At 40.0% G+C, this 21,627-nt stretch overlaps 1 protein-coding gene across 10 annotated transcripts in view; it reads right to left on the reverse strand.

Annotated features, from left to right (window-relative positions):
* Positions 1-21,627, reverse strand: part of LOC105018430 (voltage-dependent calcium channel subunit alpha-2/delta-1) — a 92,961-nt gene that overhangs the window by 50,591 nt on the left and 20,743 nt on the right. For all 10 annotated transcript variants that reach the window (XM_034288377.1, XM_034288376.1, XM_034288373.1 and 7 more), the window contains exons 4-6: positions 10,756-10,815; positions 8,751-8,786; positions 7,937-8,066 (exon numbers count right to left, since the gene is read on the reverse strand). In XM_034288377.1, the coding sequence (XP_034144268.1) occupies positions 7,937-8,066; positions 8,751-8,786; positions 10,756-10,815 (226 nt within the window). The remainder of the gene's footprint in view (positions 1-7,936; positions 8,067-8,750; positions 8,787-10,755; positions 10,816-21,627) is intronic.

Here is a 21,627-nt window from a genome sequence, read left to right on the forward strand (position 1 = left end):
CTTCTTGAGGTGTTGTGAGGTGTGGTTTAAATAATCCTCTAGCACTGTCTCCTTCTTAAGGTGTTGTGAGGTATGCTTTAAATAATCCTCTATCTCTGTTTCCTTTGTGAGGTAGATGAGGTGTGTGTTCATGTATCCTTAATCTCTGTTCGTTATATGAGGTAGGAGAAGTGTTGTTTAAATCATGCACAGTCTCTGTTTCCTTTATGAGGTAGGTAGGTATGTATGGTTTAAACCATGGTTCCTGTGTGAGGTAAGTGAGGTTAGGTTTTATGCATCTTCAATCTATTCCATTTGTAAGGTAGAGGAGGTGTGTTTTTAATGTGTTCATTGTGAGGTAGGTGAGGTTTTGTTTGAATTATTCTCTATCTTTGTGAGGACAGTAAATGTTGGTCATGCATCCCCCATCACTGTCTTTTTTGTAAGTTACTGTAGGCAAGGTGTGGTTTAAATGATCATTTTGGTTTTAATAATCCGCTATTTCAGTCTCTATTCTTGTCTCTTTTATGAGCTAGGTGAGGTGTGATTGTAATAATCCTCTGGTGTGGTTTTACTAATCCTCTCTTTGTCCTTTTTGTGAGGTAGGTGAGGTGTGGTTTCAATAATCCTCTCTCACTGTCTCCTTTGTGAGGTAGGTGAGGTGTGGTTTCAATAATCCTCTCTCACTGTCTCCTTTGTGAGGTTGGTGAGGTGTGGTTTCAATAATCCTCTCTCATTGTCTCCTTTGAGAGGTTGGTGAGGTGTGGTTTTAATCCTGTCTCCTTTGTGAGGTAGGTGAGGTGTGGTTTTAATAATCCGGTCTCCTTTGTGAGGTAGGTGAGGTGTGGTTTTAATAATCCTCTGTCTCCTTTGTGAGGTAGGTGAGGTGTGGTTTTAATAATCCGGGCTCCTTTGTGAGGTAGGTGAGGTGTGGTTTTAATAATCCGGTCTCCTTTGTGAGGTAGGTGAGGTGTGGTTTTAATAATCCTCTGTCTCCTTTGTGAGGTAGGTGAGGTGTGGTTTTAATAATCCTCTGTCTCCTTGGTGAGGTAGGTAAAGTGTGGTTTTAGTAATCCTCTGTCTCCTTTGTGAGGTAGGTAAGGTGTGGTTTTAATAATCCTCTGTCGCCTTTGTGAGGTAGGTGAGGTGTGGTTTCATGCTGTTAGTCATGCACTGTCTCTTCTAATACTATCAACATTCTGTTTCTAGCACTCCCATCAGGGATGATGAACACACTGGGTGTGAACACATCACACACACAGTAACATACACACACACACACACACACACACACACAGGTTCATCCATCTCTACCACTAAGAAGGCTGATTTCATAAGTGTGCTGCTCCTTCTCGCCTTCGGAAAACCTAATTTTCCCCACAGAGCAGAAAGCGGCCATGGCCTATTCCTGGAACCTTTATAGGCCTTTAAATTGAACCGCTGGAACCTCACTCACGTATAAGTCAGTTTCTGGTCTCTCTCTGTATGTCTGCCTTTGAGTCTGTTTATGACTCTCTCTCTAGGCAGAACAATACTATAAAAGAGAAGACCTTGGGATGCCTAATTTGTAAAAGGAATTTTAGTAGCAATATCGGTCAGGTTGTTAAGCTATTTGTACAGACTAAACAACCCATCATCAGTCAAGGACATTTAACAAAGCTCCCTCTTTTTTTCTTTTTCTCTCCACTGCCTTCCTTCTCATCACTCTCACCTCTTCCAAGTCAGACCTCAGGCCATACTATTCCCCAGGATCACTTAGGGCTGATATGCTTATTGCCAACTAACCAATAAACTGCCTTCTTCAAAGAGAATGGGAGGAGCCATGGTAAGAAGACCTGACCCAAAAAAGACAAAACACACAAACACAATAGCGTGGTTGCTCGCACGCACATATTTCCTACACGCACATCCTTCTCTGTGAGGTCAATCATGGCTACCTTGGGTCCAGACGCTATCCCAGCAGGCAGAGGGGCATGCTGAAATAGTGATTCCATCCTGCTGCCTCTCAGCATGAGGGCTGATGCAAAACACCACACGCTAATGACCCCGAACACACAAACACACGCAAGCAGGCACACACGTCCAATCATACACAAACATGAAGGAACACAGGAAGTAGCAAACGTGTCAGTATTAGACAAAGCAGCCAGAGCTAATGTCAGAACAGAGGAGACCTTCAAGAAAGAAACATTGGTAACACTTGCCCTTAAGTTGACACTTATTACTATGTAACTGCTATGTACATAAATATAAACAACTGTATTAACAACTGTATTAACAACAATTTAATAGGTACCTGTAATACAAATGGTATTACAATGTAATTACTATAAAGCAATGATTTATCGATTATAGGTTATTACCCAGTGGAAAAACAAGAGGTGTAATAACAAAATGGCCTGTAAGGTGTAATAATACATAATTTTATTTTAGTAATTACACGTCTTAATTACATGTCTTGTAACACATTTTGGAATTACTCTTTTGCAGTCAGCTCTGTTGCTCCATATGATTAACTAGCCTGAAGACATTGTATCTGAGGCTAATCCCAACATAGTTGTCACTCCTACCACTAGATCCTAAAGTTGCTGGCACTCTTACTGCTAGATGCTGAGCCTCAAACATAGCCTGCCCTCTAGATTTGGGAGGTAAAAGTAATTCAACGTACAGATAACACAGATATATACACTCACCTAAAGGATTATTAGGAACACCATACTAATACTGTGTTTGACCCCCTTTTGCCTTAGGAACTGCCTTAATTCTACGTGGCATTGATTCAACAAGGTGCTGAAAGCATTCTTTAGAAATGTTGGCCCATATTGATAGGATAGCATCTTGCAGTTGATGGAGATTTGTGGGATGCACATCCAGGGCACGAAGCTCCCGTTCCAACACATCCCAAAGATGCTCTATTGGGTTGAGATCTGGTGACCATCTGGTGACCAAATACTGGGGAACTAAAGTGTGCACATCTTGTAATACATAATATGAGCTTGTTTATCTTGATAACGGCTTTGTTAAGCTAATTATGCAATGGAATAGTCTGAGGAGTGGCTGAACTGAGAGAGCAACAGACTGGTTACATTTTCACAGAAAGAGAGAGAGACAGTGAATGTAGCCAGACTCATTCAGACCATATTCCCATAATGTAATACACTCACCTAAAGGATTATTAGGAACACCATACTAATACTGTGTTTGACCCCCTTTCGCCTTCAGAACTGCCTTAATTCTACGTGGCATTGATTCAACAAGGTGCTGAAAGCATTCTTTAGAAATGTTGATAGGATAGCATCTTGCAGTTGATGGAGATTTGTGGGATGCACATCCAGGGCACGAAGCTCCCGTTCCACCACATTCCAAAGATGCTCTATTGGGTTGAGATCTGGTGACTGTGGGGGCCATTTCAGTACAGTGAACTCATTGTTCAAGAAACCAATTTGAAATGATTTGAACTTTGTGACACGGTGCATTATCCTGCTGGAAGTAGCCATCAGAGGATGGGTACATGGTGGTCAAAAAGGGATGGACATGGTCAGAAACAATGCTCAGGTAGGCTGTGGCATTTAAACGATGCCCAATTGGCACTAAGGGGCCTAAAGTGTGCCAAGAAAACGTCCCCCACACCATTACACCACCACCACCAGCCTGCACATTCTGTTTATTTGGCGTACCATCTGAATGTCTCAACAGAAATCGAGACTCATCAGACCAGGCAACATTCTTCCAGTCTTCAACTGTCCAATTTTGGTGAGCTCGTGCAAATTGTAGCCTCTTTTTCCTATTTGTAGTGGAGATGAGTGGTACCCAGTGGGGTCTTCTGCTGTTGTAGCCCATCCGCCTCAAGGTTGTGCGTGTTGTGGCTTCACAAATGCTTTGCTGCATACCTCGGTTGTAACGAGTGGTTATTTCAGTCAAAGTTGCTCTTCTATCAGCTTGAATCAGTCGGCCCATTCTCCTCTGACCTCTAGCATCAACAAGGCATTTTCGCCCCAACAGGACTGAGCATACTGGATGTTTTTCCCTTTTCACACCATTCTTTGTAAACCCTAGAAATGGTTGTGCGTGAAAATCCCAGTAACTGAGCAGATTGTGAAATACTCAGACCGGCCCGTCTGGCACCAACAACCATGCCACGCTCAAAATTGCTTAAATCACCTTTCTTTCCCATTCTGACATTCAGTTTGGAGTTCAGGAGATTGTCTTGACCAGGACCACACCCCTAAATGCATTGAAGCAACTGCCATGTGATTGGTTGATTAGATACTTGCATTAATGAGAAATTGAACAGGTGTTCCTAATAATCCTTTAGGTGAGTGTATAACATATTACACATACTGCCTACAATGGGAGGTTTAATAAATAGGTTGGTCATCAAGTAATGAATTTTTAACTGAAAAACACTACAGGCTAATTTCCCATGATTATTGCCCGGCTATAATAATTTTTTTAAACAATGAAATTGCTTTGTAATTAGCTGTATGGGCATAATATTGTGTTCATTTTGTAGTTAAAATATTTTAAAATAATATTATTTTATGGTTTTGCTGTATTCTGTATTTTTCTAAGTGAGAAACTCCACTTGTCATTGAGAACCACTTATACCTCATGGAACTGCTAGGGAGAACTAACGAGCACAGGACCGCTATGTTTAGGAAGTAGGCTCAGGCAATCTTCTTTTCTAACCTTACGGACAAACCAAAGCACAAAAACCAGCACCATCATTCTGTCCAATTATTTATCCTGTTTTACAGGTTTGGGAAGTGTCAGACACTAATCATTAATAATCAGTATCTATCTAATATTGTTAGTAGTTGATAAAAGTATTTTGGCAGGTATTGAATTACAAATTACATAATTTTATTTAATTTGGGTGTGCTAGCCTGTTTGGGCTATCCAAGAAGCTAGCTATGCTAACATAATGAACATCAAATGCAAGGAATTGTGGCGTGCCCCAGTTATGTATTTTTCCTTTTATACTCCACTCAGAGATATTTTGAGAATATTTTCTTTGTAATTAAGATGTTATAAAATACTTTTATCATGATACATTTTTTTTCTTAAAGCAGTTAATTAAATGCAGTTTAATGTAAGGACTGCAGATAGTGGTTTTAGATTATTGCCTAAAGTTAAAACATTCATGTGGAATGTAGACCAATGTCTGTAATATTATTGAGGTATTATTGAGGTATCATTTTTCTAAAGACATTGTCTTGTGTATGCTCATATTCCACCACATATTATACAAATGAAAATGTGTGCATGTGTGAAATCAGGATTTATGATTGTTGTTAGAAATAGCATTAAAATTAACTGTATGATTCACCATGCATGGAATATGTAATGTATATGACTGACCAGCACAATCATTCTGTTCTGTCATATTATTTATCCTGTTTTAGAAGAAATTAATAACAAATATAACTATATGGTATTACAAGGTTTTAACATTAGTTTCCTTTTCACATAAGTTCCTTATTCCTATGTAGAAGCATTTTAATTACAAATGAATGACATTGTTCTTACATTACATTTTATAGAAGAAAACATTTTAGTCAAGCAATAAGCATGGGAAATTAGCCTGTAGCGTACGTTAGTTAGAGGCATTCCATAACTCATTACCAAACAATTTCTTTGTTCTAGTTATTCTTATGGTGCAACAGAGCCAAATGCAAAAGTGTAATTACAATATGTAATATGTTTTATTTTCATGTGTAATTACTAAAACAAAAATCCTGGGTAATTAAACACTTGGAATAACATCTTACACGATGTTATGTAATTACCTCTTGTTTTTCCACATGTGTAATAACCCATACTGATTAATCATTATTTGTTTGCAATTACAATGTATTTCCAATGTACTAACCAACCAAGCACCACACCATCTAACATAATACATCACTACCACACTAACCAACCCAATACCACACCAACCAGCCTAATACCACACCAACCAACTTAATACCACACTACCATACTAACTAACCAAATACCACACCAACCAATATAATACCTCATAATACACTAACCAACCCAATACCACACCAACCAACCTAATACCACACCAACCAACCTAATATCACACCAACCAACTTAATACCTCACTACCACACTAACCAACCCAATACCACATCAACCAACCTTATACCACACTAACCAACTTAATACCACACCAACCAACATAATACCTCACTACCATACTAACTAACCAAATACCACACCAACCAATATAATACCTAATTAATACAGTAACCAACCCAATACCACACCAACCAACCTTATACCACATTAACCAACTTAATACCACACCAACCAACATAATACCTCACTACCACACTAACCAACCCAATACCACACCAACCAACCTAATATCACACCAACCAACCTAATACCTCACTACCACACTAACCAACCCAATACCCCACCAACCCAAATATATTAACCAAAACATCAGCTGGTTTTAACTGGCTGATCTCACATTTCATTACAATCTAGCATACCCCCCCCCCCGTACTCGCACACTCACAATAATGCCCTCTAATACAACTCCAGGAGTCTGGCTCCCTCTATTTAAGTCTTACCTGATTAGAGATGAAATCCCTAAAACAAACTCCTAGTGTGTTGAACAGTGTTAAAACATGACATATAACTGGTAATTTCATTAAACAGTACCCGTAAAACCCCAGTCTCAACGTCAAGAGTGAAGAGGTGATTCCGGGATGCTGGCCTTTTAGGCAGAGTTGCAAAGAAAGAGCCACATCTCAGACTGGCCAATGAAAAGAGACAGTTAAGATGGACAAAATAATGCAGACAATGGATAGAGGAAGATTGGAAAAAGTATTATGGACAGATGAATCTAAGTTTGAGGTGTTCGGATCACAAAGAAGAACCTTCATGAGACAAAGACCAAATGAATAGATGATGCAGGAGTGCACTCACATGTGTATATATTGAGTGAATTCAACATTAACCCAGAAGCTGCAGCAAACATTGTCAGAGGTCAACAGCACAAACATTCTGGGTGGTTTAACTTCCCCGTCCCTTGGTCCACACCAGGACTCGCTGAGTTAACACACTGTGTGCTATTTCTTTTAAATAGTACACAAATTGTTTATTTCCAGGGATAAACAAAAGCCTAAAATATACAGTATCCAGATTACTGCACACTGTTTGACGGAAGACATGTTTCCCTTATATGACATAAGAATACTGAATGTAGTCCACCATTCCCCCCTCTGTCCTACACCAGTTTCTATATACTAAGTACAGCCAACAGAGATGCTATCATGTGTGGAGGTTGGGATACTGTTGTTTTGCCTGAACAATAATATAAATTATCAGTTGAACACTTTACAAGCCCCCAAGGTCCCTTTTCTGGCTCAGACTAATAAAGAACCTAAACATAATAATGTTGCTCTACTGTTCTTAAAGGTACTATTTATCTAGGGATTTGTATGTGTCATATCCATAGTTATGCTGCATGTTTGTTTACATGTGTAAAATGTACAAAATTAACTTCAGCTCAGATGTAACAATTCACTTAAATATCTGGAGATTTCACATGGAGAATAAACAGATACAGGTATATACGTTAAGGTGAGGCATTGTTATAGCTAAACTCAATGGAACTAAAGCCAAATTGTTGGTCTCAGTAAAACTGTGCGCCAGTCTATTTGAAAGTTTAGCTATTAGTGGTTCAGGTTAGTGAGAGGCTTACATTTAGGTATTAGTTAGGGTTAGGGGCTAGCATTTGGAAAAGGCTAGAAAAAACCATAGCAACCAATACTAGTGAACTACCAGTCCTGGCTGGAGCTGTACTAGCACACGGTTTTTGCCTGCTCTGGAGCTGTACTACCACAATGCTTTTCCCACACTGAAAAACCATGAACATGTGTCCCTGGTCTGTGTGCATACATGCATCAATGCTGAAAGTGTGTTTGTATGTACTCACAGCCATCGTAGATGTCAGTAGGGATATGTACAGCAGTGTGGTTATGAGAGGTAAGGCGTTTAAACAATGGGTCTTCCTTAAAGGCTGGTCTGATCCGGTTCTTCCTACCCTCTGTTTCATTCACCTCCAACTGTAGAGAAGAGGAGACTCGAATGTGAGTTAGAACAGAATACGCCTATTTCCACTAGCCTGCCTCTGTATCTAAAGAAAACAGGAAGCATATCAGGACCCGGTGCTAAACTCACTGTCCCTTATTAGATGCATGTCTTTTTCTTATCCTACACTGGTTTAGAGAAAGACATGGTGTGGAGAAGGCTGGGTTAAACCGGCCTCATCTTCCAGGCTTAACCTGCCAAGCCCAACCACCTTGGGATTAACATGACAAATGTCATCCCGGCCGACTATAATAAGGAGAGGAGACACAGTCTGATGGATATCTCCAATTGTAGGTTTACCAATTCACATCAAAAGGAGACTGAGGGAGAGAGTGGGGGGTGGGGAATAGGAAGAGTCTCCTAATAAAGCAACAGTAGCAGCTCATACATCTCAACTGTCAATTAGAGTAGAAGCACACCAGGGACCTCTTCACCTGAGAGAGACAGAGAGAAAGAGAGAGGGAGGGAGGGAGGGAGGGAGAGAGAAAGAGGGAGAGAGGAAGAAAGAGGGAGGGTGAGAGAGAGGGAGAGAGCAATGTGAGGAGGAGGGGATGTGAGGACTGGGGGAGAGAGGCTGGGAGTGACAGGAAAAGAGTGAGAATGAGAAGGGGATTATAGATTCATCATGCTGTCTCCGAAAAGAAAATAAGAATACTCACATTGTCTTTTGCATTGTAGTAAACAATGTCCCCATCCTGTTAGAAAGAACACAAAAACCATGACGTGCATACATTCAAGTAAATCAAAATAATAAGCTATTTACAGATGGTGGACAAAATAATGGAAATCCCTGAACTGGGTTTTGTGTGATATTGCACCATTCTTCAAGAATGTAAGCCTCCAGTTCTTTGGGGGGAAATCTAATTCATACTGTGCTCCAGGACCTCCGACAAAGGTTCAATAATGTTCTGGTAATTATAGAGGCATTGAAGGCAGTCAACGTCATATTGGTGTTCATAAAACGAATCTGGAATTTGTTAATCCGTGTGTATCGGGGCATTATCATCCTGGAATTTCGGAACGTCATGAGGGAACAGCGTTTGCAGCAGAGGGTTCACCAGGTCATTAAAAATGGCCTTATATTGGTAGTCCGTTATATGACAATGCAGAGCAATCATCAGACCCAATGACTCCCACAAGATGGCTGCCCATACCATTATGGATCCCCCAGCCAAGCTTAACAGTTGGCAGCAGACGTGGGCCGAAGGAATGCTTTGGCTTTCTCCAAATATAAACCTGTGCAGATGTAGGAAATCGGGTGAAAGAAATCCATCGGACCATATTCATTTTTTACACTGCTCAGGGGTCCAGATTTTGTGCACCTCACATCAAGTTATGCATCTTCCCCCATTGGCCTTGGACACAAAATAATTCAGAATGGCAGCCTGCCACAAATTCCAACTTTTTGAAGGTCACTGTGTACAATTTTTGTTGAGACAGGGCCACAGATGTACTGATTTTAATTCTGTATAAATCTTTGAGGCTGAACATTTGTGGCGTAGAGCATCTATCCTGTTTAGTGTCCGTCTATTCCTGTCGCCAACGACCACTGTTCGTCTTTGCTAATGCAATTTGCCAATGTTTAGTATATGCTGTCATGATTTTTGAGAAGGTTCTCCTTAATAATGCTTTTGCTGATGCACCTGCGATTCGGACAACGACTATTTGACTATTGGAACTCTGTTAATTGCCTTATGTTGTTTTGACAACTCAAATATCGAAATGCTATCAAAGTATGAGACATCTTTTTACGGCTGATACATACAGTATGTACTGCTAATTGGCACTACATCTTATGTGACCTCTGCAGGACCATGGGGGCTGAACTTTGGATAAAATAAAAGGCCAGTGTCAGAGGATGTGAGGGCACATATCTCGTGTGGTCATTTTTGTCTGTGTTACAATATAGCAGTCTAGAAGTCCTGCCAAGGCTGGATAAGCACATGAGTTGCAGCCAGTCAGGGTTTCTGGACAGAGTGAGGACACCAGAGGCAGCTCATCTTGCTTTTCTTGGTTTGGTGCTGTTTCAAGTTTAACCAGTTCCAACAAGCCTTCTGCATTGTTTGGTTCAACACCCTGCACCAGTCAAAGGTTTGGACATCCTGGCCCATTCTCCTGAAGAGCTGGCCATGGTCCCAAGGTAAGGTTGATTGTAGGGTTTCACGCTCTTACTACTCACATGCACACATTCATTCAAGTTCCAGATCAACTCACCAGGGCAAACATCTATAGACATATTGACTGAAGCTAAAGCAGTGGGCTCATTATTGGGATTGTGTGTGTGTGTGTCCAGGAGAGGAAGAAAGAGAGACAGCAGAGGTACTTGTGAGTTAGGGGTCATATGTGGACAAGTAGTTTAATGGCCCTTAATACGTAATGAATAATAACATTTGGCTGCTAAGTCAAGCGTGCCAGAGTATATATGTGTGTGTGTGTGTGTGTGGAAACACTATCTTCCCTACTCTACAGCCCATAAAGACAGCAGCGAGAGAAAACCATGAAAAGTAGGGTCATCTGAGGTTTACCGTTTCTCAGCCAGTAGGTTGTGAATGTTCTGCTTAACAGCCGCCACACATCGCCCATTGTTACAAGGCACTGATGGTGGTATGGGTGAGTAAAACCTACTGTATGTAATGTTGGATAGAGTTAGAATGGGAGTTATACCGCATACTCATCCTTCCACTGGTGTTCCATCTGGAAGTTCTCAGCAGCCGTGGCCAGAGTCTAGAAAAGAAAACGATAACATATTTTTACTGTACATACGTTGAAATATCTCTGTAACTCAGGGATGGCCAACCCCTTTGGCTCGTGGTGCAAATCAGATTAAGAACTTCAATAGAGGGCTGCACATAATTCTTGGTCAGAATCCATTTGTAGCCCAAAAAATAGCAGTTATTCAAACAGTTACAGTTTAATTCTATATTGTAGAAGTGACCTGCAGTTTTTCTTTAAACAAACTGTGGACGTGGGGGCAGCTGCACCTCCCCTGTTAGACTTCATTTTCACACTTCAGTGCCCTGTAGATGCAGCGCTACATATCTTACCCAGACCTATGACCGATACTACAGACAAATTCACATGAAGTGACAAAAGGCATGAATAAAAATATAATTAATTGGAAAGATATCTGTACTATGGGTTCAATCAAAACTACAGTTCATATAGTCACTATAATGAAGTACAGAATACTGCATGTACAACACCCATTTTACCACAGCATTAAGAGTATATGATACTGTAGCTCAGTTCTCGGGCGATCTCAGGCCTTCCTTTTAAAGGTAAACTGACTCTTGGGTCTTCAAGACATTCAGACAGAGATGCAGTCCAGTGATAGGGACATACAGTATATCAGTCAACTCATGGGAAGCCTAGTGAATCAGAGAAGGGAAGTTGCAGTGTCATAGAGTTGGTGACAGGTAATATAGAGAGTGTGTGTGTGTGTGTGTGTGTGAGTCTGTGTGCGTGTGTGTGTGTGTGTGTGTGTGAGTATGGTGTGTTTCAGCTCATTGTAGAAATTCAAAAGGCAAGAAAAGACCTGTCAGTCAAAGTAAACTAACAGAGAGTAGGGACGTGCACCTACAGTGGTATCATACTAAATGTAAAGCTCCAGGTAACACACTATGGGCTGGATGGGAAAAGTAAAGGAATATAATGGTATATAGATCAGTTAGCGTTCCATCATAGATTCCTCTTTGTAACATAGGAACAACCATCTCAGTTTCCAGGAAACACAATGGGCTGGTTGGGTTTTCAGAAAAAGACTGAAGGATATGTAACTACAGCACTTGAGGTAACTAATGGTAATAACAAGAGTCATTTTGAAGGAGTGAATGTACACATAAACATAGATGTACATGGAAAGCCTAACACAGACAACATACTGGGAGCTAGGCAGATGACCCAGTATAACCCCCACCACACCAAAAGCCTAGACTTGGACAATGGTGTATAAAGGTATCCCTGCTGAGTGGATGTTTCCAGTCTCAGTCAGGCTGTCTAGTCTACAGGCATTTACTACAGACCAAGTCTACAGGCATTTACTACAGACCAAGTCTACAGGCATTTACTACAGTCCAAGTCTACAGACATTTTATAACAAGTCTACAGGCATTTACTACAGACCAATTCTACAGGCATTTACTACAGACCAAGTCTCCAGGCATTTACTACAGACCAAGTCTACAGGCAATTACTACAGACCAAGTCTACAGGCATTTACTACAGACCAAGTCTACAGGCATTTACTACAGTCCAAGTCTACAGACATTTTATAACAAGTCTACAGGCATTTACTACAGACCAGGTCTACAGGCATTTACTACAGACCAAGTCTACAGGCATTTACTACAGACCAAGTCTACAGGCATTTACTACAGACCAAGTCTACAGGCAATTACTACAGACCAAGTCTACAGGCATTTACTACAGACCAAGTCTACAGGCATTTACTACAGACCAAAACACATCCAGCTGCAACACATACCCTCCCCTGTCAGCCACAAGTAATTAAACAGAAAGATCAGAACACAGTTTCTAAACTGTAGATAAAGTATCAGAGCACCTGCCAAATGACATATGTAACTGCAAGGTGTGTGTCAATGTGTGAAACTGTAAACTGTTTATTGAAATTATGTGTCTGTAGAATTACATGGTGTTAGAGTTGTTCATGTGTTTACCCTGCCACTGGTATAAGATTCAAGTGTGTGTGTGTGTGTGTGTGTGTGTGTGTGACACCAGGTGGGTATGCGGGAAGAGCTAAACACTGTCCCGCTCCTGATTAGAAAATGTAGCTTGTAATGAAAAGTTGCAACATAACAATCCCCCCGTTCCACCCTGCTGCCTTGACTTCCTGTGTTCCTGCTTCTGTTTCTACTTCCTTTTCATATGCTGGGAGGAGCCAGAAAAACACACACACACACACACACACACGATTATGCACTGACACACACACACACACACACACACCCACACACCCACACACACCATGTCTCCCTCCATTCATAACTCCCATCCATCTCCTCCCTCCGTACCGGATCCCTAGCACATTGACCATGTGATATGGGATGATAAGATCAATGAGAATAGACCATAATAATGTTTTATACATCACAGGAGAGCTAAGAAATACAACATACTGACACATCTTTATCCAGTAATATGGCTAAATGAGCTATGATTAACAATAAACCGACCGAGTCACAACAAACACACACACACAAACACACACGTCTCCTGAGAGTTCAGAACGACGAGACCATTAAAAATGCATGATTCATGACAGCGTTTCAGCCAGGCTCCTCTACCCTAGAGGAGTTTTTGGGGGTGGGGGGGTGGGATTTAATTACACCTTTAATTTTCTTTCCCTTTTCTCTCTCTCTCTCTCTCTCTCTCTCTCTCTCTCTTTAGAAGTATTGTAGGGCCTCTAGGTTACCATCTCTCTCTTCTTGAATAAATATGTCGATTTTTTATATTTTTCATTAATTAACACATGGCTATCACTGTCCTCTTCCATTTTCAATGCTTCAAACAGTAATTTTTGTTATAATCTGTAAAATGTTACATTTAATTACAAAAACAGTTAGCCTATCTTATAGCAATACCTAAAAAGGAGAGAGAATTATAGTTTTTGTCAGTCTTTGAGGGATCATAAATAGGTAGCTAGTAATAAGATTGTTCTCTCTCAATCTCTCCGTGGTAATTTGTTTTTGTCTCAAACGGGGGGGGGGGGGAAATAATCTCGGTAGATTGCATGATTGTACATCCATCTGATGTTCGAAGACAATTTGCAAAGGTGGATGAGAAATGTTCATGACCTGATGCTGTCAGACATGTCTAACTTTGTCAGCATGTTCCTTAGAACTCTCCTGTTAGTTGCATGCAGTTTTACAATGTTATGTCATTTATTTCGGGATTTATGATCATTTCAAACTATAAATTGTAGGTAGCACATAGACCCTAACTTATTAACTTAACTTATTATAGAAAATGAATAGATACAATCCATATTCATATATTACAAAATTAACTAAAACTATGTCTAAACTGTGTTTTCTCTAAATTAGGTTTAATGTTTGATGTAGAATTTGTTATTATACACAATGTAAAGTGTGAATGAAAGTTACCTTTTTGGTTTTTTGTCCGATAATCATCCGTTTACATCCCAATAGGGCCTCTTTGAGACCTCTCTAAATTCTAACCCTAACTCTATTTCACAAAATGATCTAAAACAATATATTAACTCTATTTTTCCAGCTGTAGGACATGCTATGACATAGCATGAGAAGTGTAAATGTAAACAACATCATTTTAATGTTCTCAGATAATCATAACTTTACAACCTAATAGGGCCTCTAGGAAGCCTCTCTTAACCCACACCATAAATGTCCCTAAATGCACAAAGCAAACAATGCAGAAAAAACAACAATAGGGAACATTTCCAACCCGGTAACCTATTTACTTGACACTTGTATCTACAAGATATTACAGTATGAGTCAATATAACAGTGGAATTTTGATGTTATTGATCCTGCAAATTACCACTGAAATTGTTCAATTCATTCATATTGAACAACCCATGACCTCTGTGAAAAATATTAAAGCTTAACAGTTGAGACTGGTGCTTTGTATATGTCAACAGTGGGCTATGTCTGAAGAAATGGGTGAAGTGGCTAAGCTAAAACATCATTAAATAGTTATCAAGATGTATATACAATGTATATACAATGTAATCTACCAACTCAACACTGTTATCTGTAGGTTGGAACCAGATCAGACAATTCTACAGTGGAATTCTTCAATTATTGATCCTGAAAATTTAACCGCAAAGCATTCAATTCATCCTTATGGAACGACCCCTGACCTCTGGGTAAAATATGAAAGCTTGGGAGTTGAGACTATTGCTTAGAATATGTCACCTGGAAACTAGTCTTGAAGGAGTTGCTGAAGTAGCTTGGCTAATTTGTAGATTTGTTACATTATCTTGGGTATTGAACAGGTTAAAGGTAAGCTACTTTTGCCATTACTTCCAAATGTTGCCAATTGTTGTTTTTGCAGCATTGCCTGTTTTTTCTAGTGAGGGTTATTTATGGTAATGGCCCTATTGGAATGATAAGACATGGTTCTAACAGCAATGAAGGTATGTTTTTGTCCTCTCCACCTCAAATACCATCTCTTAGAAAGTTCTAAAATATCTATTAACATCAATTTAGTTTTGTGAATTAGAGTTAGGTTAATAGAGTCGATGAGTGTTTGTTTAATTGTATGACAGATTTCTAGTTTTAATGGTTTGTAGTTTACAGGGCATCATTACAAATAGACAGGAGAGATATGTAATCTTACAAGGAATAATTTTTGGTCATATGTGTATTTTTTCATATCCAGAGTGCAAAGAGGCCCTATAAATATTGAAGTAGCCGAGATGCCCTAGCAATGTAGCTGAGATGCCCTATAGAAAGCACTTTGTAAGTGGGAAAACCTGCAAAATCGGCAGTGTATCAAATACTTGTTCTCCCCATTGTACATACTTATACATACATACACATATACATATGTATATGTATATATATACACACACACACACACACACACACACACACACACACACACACACACATATATAAATATGTGTGTGTATATCCCTTTGGAGGGAGTTGAAAGTCCGTGTTGCCCATATATACACATATATATACAGTACAGGCCAAAAGTTTGGACACACCTTCTCATTCAATGCGTTTTCTTTATTTTCATGACTATTTACATTGTAGATTCTCACTGAAGGCATCAAAACTATGAATGAACACATGGAATTATGTACTTAACAAAAAAGTGTGAAATAACTGAAAACAGTTCTTATATTTTAGATTCCTCAAAATAGCCACCCATTGCTCTGATTACTGCTTTGCACACTCTTGGCATTCTCTTGATGAGCTTCAAAAGGTAGTCACCTGAAATGGTTTTCCAACAGTCTTGAAGGAGTTCCCAGAGATGCTTAGCACTTGTTGGCCCTTTTGCCTTCACTTAAGACAGTTCTGATTCAACAAGGTGCTGAAAGCATTCTTTAGAAATGTTGGCCAATGTTGATAGGATCGCATCTTGCAGTTGATGGAGATTTGTGGGATGCACATCCAGGGCACGAAGCTCCCGTTCCACCACATCCCAAAGATGCTCTATTGGGTTGAGATCTGGTGACTGTGGGGGCCATTTCAGTACAGTGAACTCATTGTCATGTTCAAAAAAACAATTTGAAATGATTCAAGCTTTGTGACATGGTGCAATATGCTGCTGGAAGTAGCCATCAGAGGATGGGTACATGATGGTCATAAAGGGATGGACATGGTCAGAAACAATGCTCAGGTAGGCCGTGGCATTTAAACAATGCCCAATTGGCACTAAGGGGCCTAAAGTGTGCCAAGAAAACATCCCCCACACCATTACACCACCACCACCAGCCTGCACATTCTGTTTATTTGGCGTACCATCTGAATGTCTCAACAGAAATCGAGACTCATCAGACCAGGTAACATTCTTCCAGTCTTCAACTGTCCAATTTTGGTGAGCTCGTGCAAATTGTAGCCTCTTTTTCCTATAATAGGGTCTCCTATTTGTGGGGTCTTCTGCTGTTGTAGCCCATCCGCCTCAAGGTTGTGCGTGTTGTGGCTTCACAAATGCTTTGCTGCTTACCTCGGTTGTAACGAGTGGTTATTTCAGTCAAAGTTGCTCTTCTATCAGCTTGAATCAGTCGGCCAATTCTCCTCTGACCTCTGGCATCAACAAGGCATTTTCGCCCACAGGACTGCCGCACACTGGATGTTTTTCCCTTTTCACACCATTCTTTGTAAGCCCTAGAAATGGTTGTGCGTGAAAATCCCAGTAACTGAGCATATTGTGAAATACTCAGACCAGCCCGTCTGGCACCAACAACCACGCCACGCTCAAAATTGCTTAAATCACCTTTCTTTCCCATTCTGACATTCAGTTTGGAGTTCAGGAGATTGTCTTGACCAGGACCACACCCCTAAATGCATTGAAGCAACTGCCATGTGATTGGTTGATTAGATAATTGCATTAACGAGAAATTTAACAGGTGTTCCTAATAATCCTTTAGGTGAGTGTATACCTTTTGTATAAAATGCCAGTTAAAATGCCCCGTTTAACCCATGTTAAAATGTCTGGTTATTGTGATGTAAAAGAATGAGACAAAGATCAATCATGTCAGAACTTAGTCCACTTTTAATGTGACCTATAATGTGAACAATTCAATTGAAAAACAAACTGAAATCTTTGAGGGGGAAAAATGAAAAATAAAATCCTTACAATAACCTGGTTACATAAGTGTGCACACCCTCTTATAAATGGGGATGTGGCTGTGCTCAGAAATAACCAATAACATTCAAACACATGTTAAATAGAAGTCATTACACACCTGCCATCATTTAAAGTGACTCTGATTAATCACAAATAAAGTTCAGCTGGTTGCATCTCAGAGCAAAAGCCATGGTCCGCAGAGAGCTTCCAAATCATTAGAGGGATCTCATTGTTGAAAAATATCAGTCCAAAGCATTAAATAAACCATGCAACACAGTGAAGACAGTCATTATCAAGTGGAGAAAATATGGCACAACAGAGACATTACTAAGAACTGGACATCCCTCCAAAATTGATGAAAAGACAAGAAGAAAACTGGTCAAGGAGGCTTCCAAGAGGCCCACAGCAACATTAAAGGAAGTGCAGGAATTTCTGGCAAGTACTGACTGTGTGCTACATGTGACAACAATCTCCCGTATTATTCATATGAATGGGCTATGGGGTAGGGTGGCAAGACGGAAGCCTATTCGTACAAAAACATCCAAGAACGGCTGAAGTTTGCAAAAACAAACATCAAGTCCCCCAAAAGCTATTGGGAAAATGTGTTATGGTCTGATGAAACCAAGGTTGAACTTTTTGGCCATACTTCCAAAAGGTATGTTTGATGCAAAAACACAATTTGGCACAAAACCTTCAGGCGTCCGTTAAAAAGCTGAAGATGAAGTTCACCTTTCAGCACGACAATGACCCAAAGCACACATCCAAATCCACAAAAGCATGGCTTCACCAGAAGAAGATTACGTTTTGCCAGAGCCCAGATCTGAATCTTTTTCAAAGAAGAGTGGGCAAATATTGCCACGTCAAGATGCCATGCTAATACACTTACCCAAAAAGACTGACTGCCGTAATAAAATCTAAATGTGCTTCACCAAAGTATTAGTTTAAGGGTGTGCACACTTATGCAACCAGGTTATTTTGAGTATCTTTTTATTTTTTTGAGTTTTTTTTTTTTTCTCAGAAGTCAGGCTAACTGGCAAGTTCAACTTACCTCAGTAGATAGGCAGTTAGAAAATCTACACAATATATACCTGCACAATAATACCAAAGTTAATATCAATTGAGGAGTTAAAAATGAACCATGTTCAACTAGTTTCTAAGCTCAAATCTGTGTAAATGTTGTTGCTATGGCAACACACAAGGTGCTGCGTGTCTGCATGGAGGGAGACACAGGATGAGAAGGGACTGTTTAACTCCATGGTAGTTGCAGAAAGACAGTATATTAATCGGACACTGTGCACTTTGAGGAAATATTATTGCAATACTACATATACTTCTGTCTATCCTATACATATTTCATTACGATATATAGTAGATGGATGGACTCTGTACTGGCTGATTTGGTGATCTGTAAAGCATATCATTGTTTAAAAGCATGACTATTTACTATAACATGTTCTGATTTAATAGGATCACTGTTAAACTGTTATTCTTCACACTAATAAAAAAGGTTTTCTCCAAACTGATTGGCGTTTCAAAATGTGTTTCTGGTAGTGAATTGCCCCTGGACTACACCTTTTGAGGGTCCTGAAAATACATGAATGTTTCAGTAGAAGCCAACACTTTTATCAATTATTTTAGGTACATTCATTAGAGAGTATACCAGTAAGGTGCAGTACTGCTCAAACAGGACATCATCTTCAACCTGCAACCCTCTACATGGAGCATTAGAGCATTCTGCAAGTCCAAGCTAGAGACTTATATAGAGTGAGATAATGTACAGCTTTGAAAGGGAAAATATATATAAAGGACAGAGCTGTACACAGAGAACATTAAGTGTTGGCCTGATCACATACAGAACCTAAATAAACCACTAGACATGGATAGACATGGACAATCATTCTACAGTATTGCATCATACAATACTAACAAGTGCAATTTTCAATATAGGGTAGCTTGTAGAATAACGAAGGTCCATATCTCATAACCAGAGAAATTGCATGCATAAACAGATATGAGTTAATAGCGATGTACGAATATTTGCCAAATCATCAGACTGGTTGATCTGAGAGAACAGTGTAATTATACTGTGTGTGTGAATAGAAGGAACAATTGATTGTGATAAGGGTTGACAAGTACACACCCACACACTGAGATCTCATTACTAAAGACAAACACATGGCTTCAATCACATCACGGACAGGGAGAGCGGAGGAACGGTTTCAAAGACAGACACAGAGAGGAAACAAAAAAAGGAGAAAGAGAGACAGGAAAGGAAAGAAAAAATAGAGAAAGCAATAGCATGAGAAATAGAGATACAGCTACAGTATGGAGAGACAGAGACTGAGAAAGTACACGAGAGAGCGTGTGTGTTTGTGTGTGTGTGTGTGTGTGTGTGTGAGAGAGAGAGTGTGAGAGAGAATAAAAGAGATGTCCAGCATTGTCTGTGTAGTGTGCAGGGTAGGTAGGTCAGATTGTGAATGTAAAGTACCCAATTGAGAGTGGTTCTCAATATAGTGAAATACACATACACACAGAAGGTGGGAGGAGGGTTTTACAACATTAAGATTACTCTAGGAATTTCTGTGCTGTTTCACATGGCCTTTCATAAAGGCCAAACATACCCACAGGGAACAGTAAACCTACAGCCACACACACACACACACAACCATAAACGCACACACATACCCACAGACATGCATTCATAAACACACACAAAAAAATTTAGACACAAACAAAAACTCCATCCCACGCCTTTGGGAGCAATCATTCATTCCTTATAGACAGTGCTTAACGAGAATGGTTGTGAAACTGATTTCACTATCATTAACAATAATCCGAAATGTTATTATCCAACTCTCTCTCTCAGCCATCACCACCCAAACAACGTGCTCAAAGTGCGTCCATATTTTATGAATGAATAGCCCTGTCTCAAACTCCTTTAGGAAATCTGTGAACAATTAGAGGATTAAGAGCTGCATAGTGCCGGTGTTAATGTTAGGGAAACCAGCAGATCCCAAATTACACTGAACTGCCTCATCTAGGGGCTTGAACCTATAACCTTCCGGCAACTGGTCTGCCTCTGTAAGCTAATTTCTACCATAGTAATTGAAGTGCTGTAGGTATGTCCACCTGGATGGAATAGTTGAGAATTAGTCTAGTTTTGCATGAAAGCCCTTGGCAGGTGTTGATATGATGTGATCAGTACTGAGCAAAGAGAGAGACATGGTACAGGAGCATCTGCTGTAGAGACAGAAAACCCTCTGATCATATCACATACTCTATTCCTTACAAGCACACAGCAACACAGACACACGGGCACACCCTTATGCCCATACACACACAGCCAAATAAAAAACAAGTGAGAGAGACAGGAGAAAGAGGAGGCAGAGGAGAGATGAGAAAGAGGAAAGGGGAGAGATCCCTTCATCCAACTGGTCCTGAGGCTGAGTTCACAATCCAGTTCTTCTATCACATTGAAGCTTCATCAGAAGAACATCAAACCAATCAGAGTACACAGTCAAAAAGAATGGTCCAACTGGACAACACAAGCACAAAGCAAAAGCAATTGCTATTTTTACCTAAATTGACAGTACACAATGGCATACTATGTGACCATGGTTAGTGAAACAAAGAAACAAAAAGTCTGACTTAGTGAGGAGAGGCTTGTAATTGAGAAGGGTAGACACAGTAAAACCTGGCTTCCCATAGACGAAAGGCTGGGAAATAACTGGAGCTGAACCTGAGACAGAGCTCAACAAAACGTAAAATGTAGAAAACAATTATAGAATTTTCCCCCAAAATTGAAATCCATGACTTCATTTTTCAAAGGCCAGTGATTACAATTGGCCCCCATCCTTTTGGGGGAGGACACAAAGAACAGGCAGTGCACTATCACAGTGTGCCATTAACTGAGTGACAGCAGCATACAGACCAATGTCCAGAATGTCCCATTTATAATCACTGTAATTCTAACATTCATCCAACAATGTAAATTCTAAATTATTTCCAAAGTACATTTATAGTACTGTATGTGCATTTTTACATAATGCCAAAAAAGTATTTTGAATTGAACTCCATATTGAACTCCAGAGTGAATGAAAGTGGAAAAGGCCTCAGGCATTTCATCCACTCTCACTGAGCTGTTGGACCATTCTTTTTACCCAATCAAACGTTGAGCGGACAACACATAGCTAGCGCACACTGACAGATATTCCCTGTAAATCCCCCCCCCCC

This window comes from Esox lucius, chromosome 19, assembly GCF_011004845.1.
Source record: "Esox lucius isolate fEsoLuc1 chromosome 19, fEsoLuc1.pri, whole genome shotgun sequence".
Lineage (NCBI taxonomy): Eukaryota > Metazoa > Chordata > Actinopteri > Esociformes > Esocidae > Esox > Esox lucius.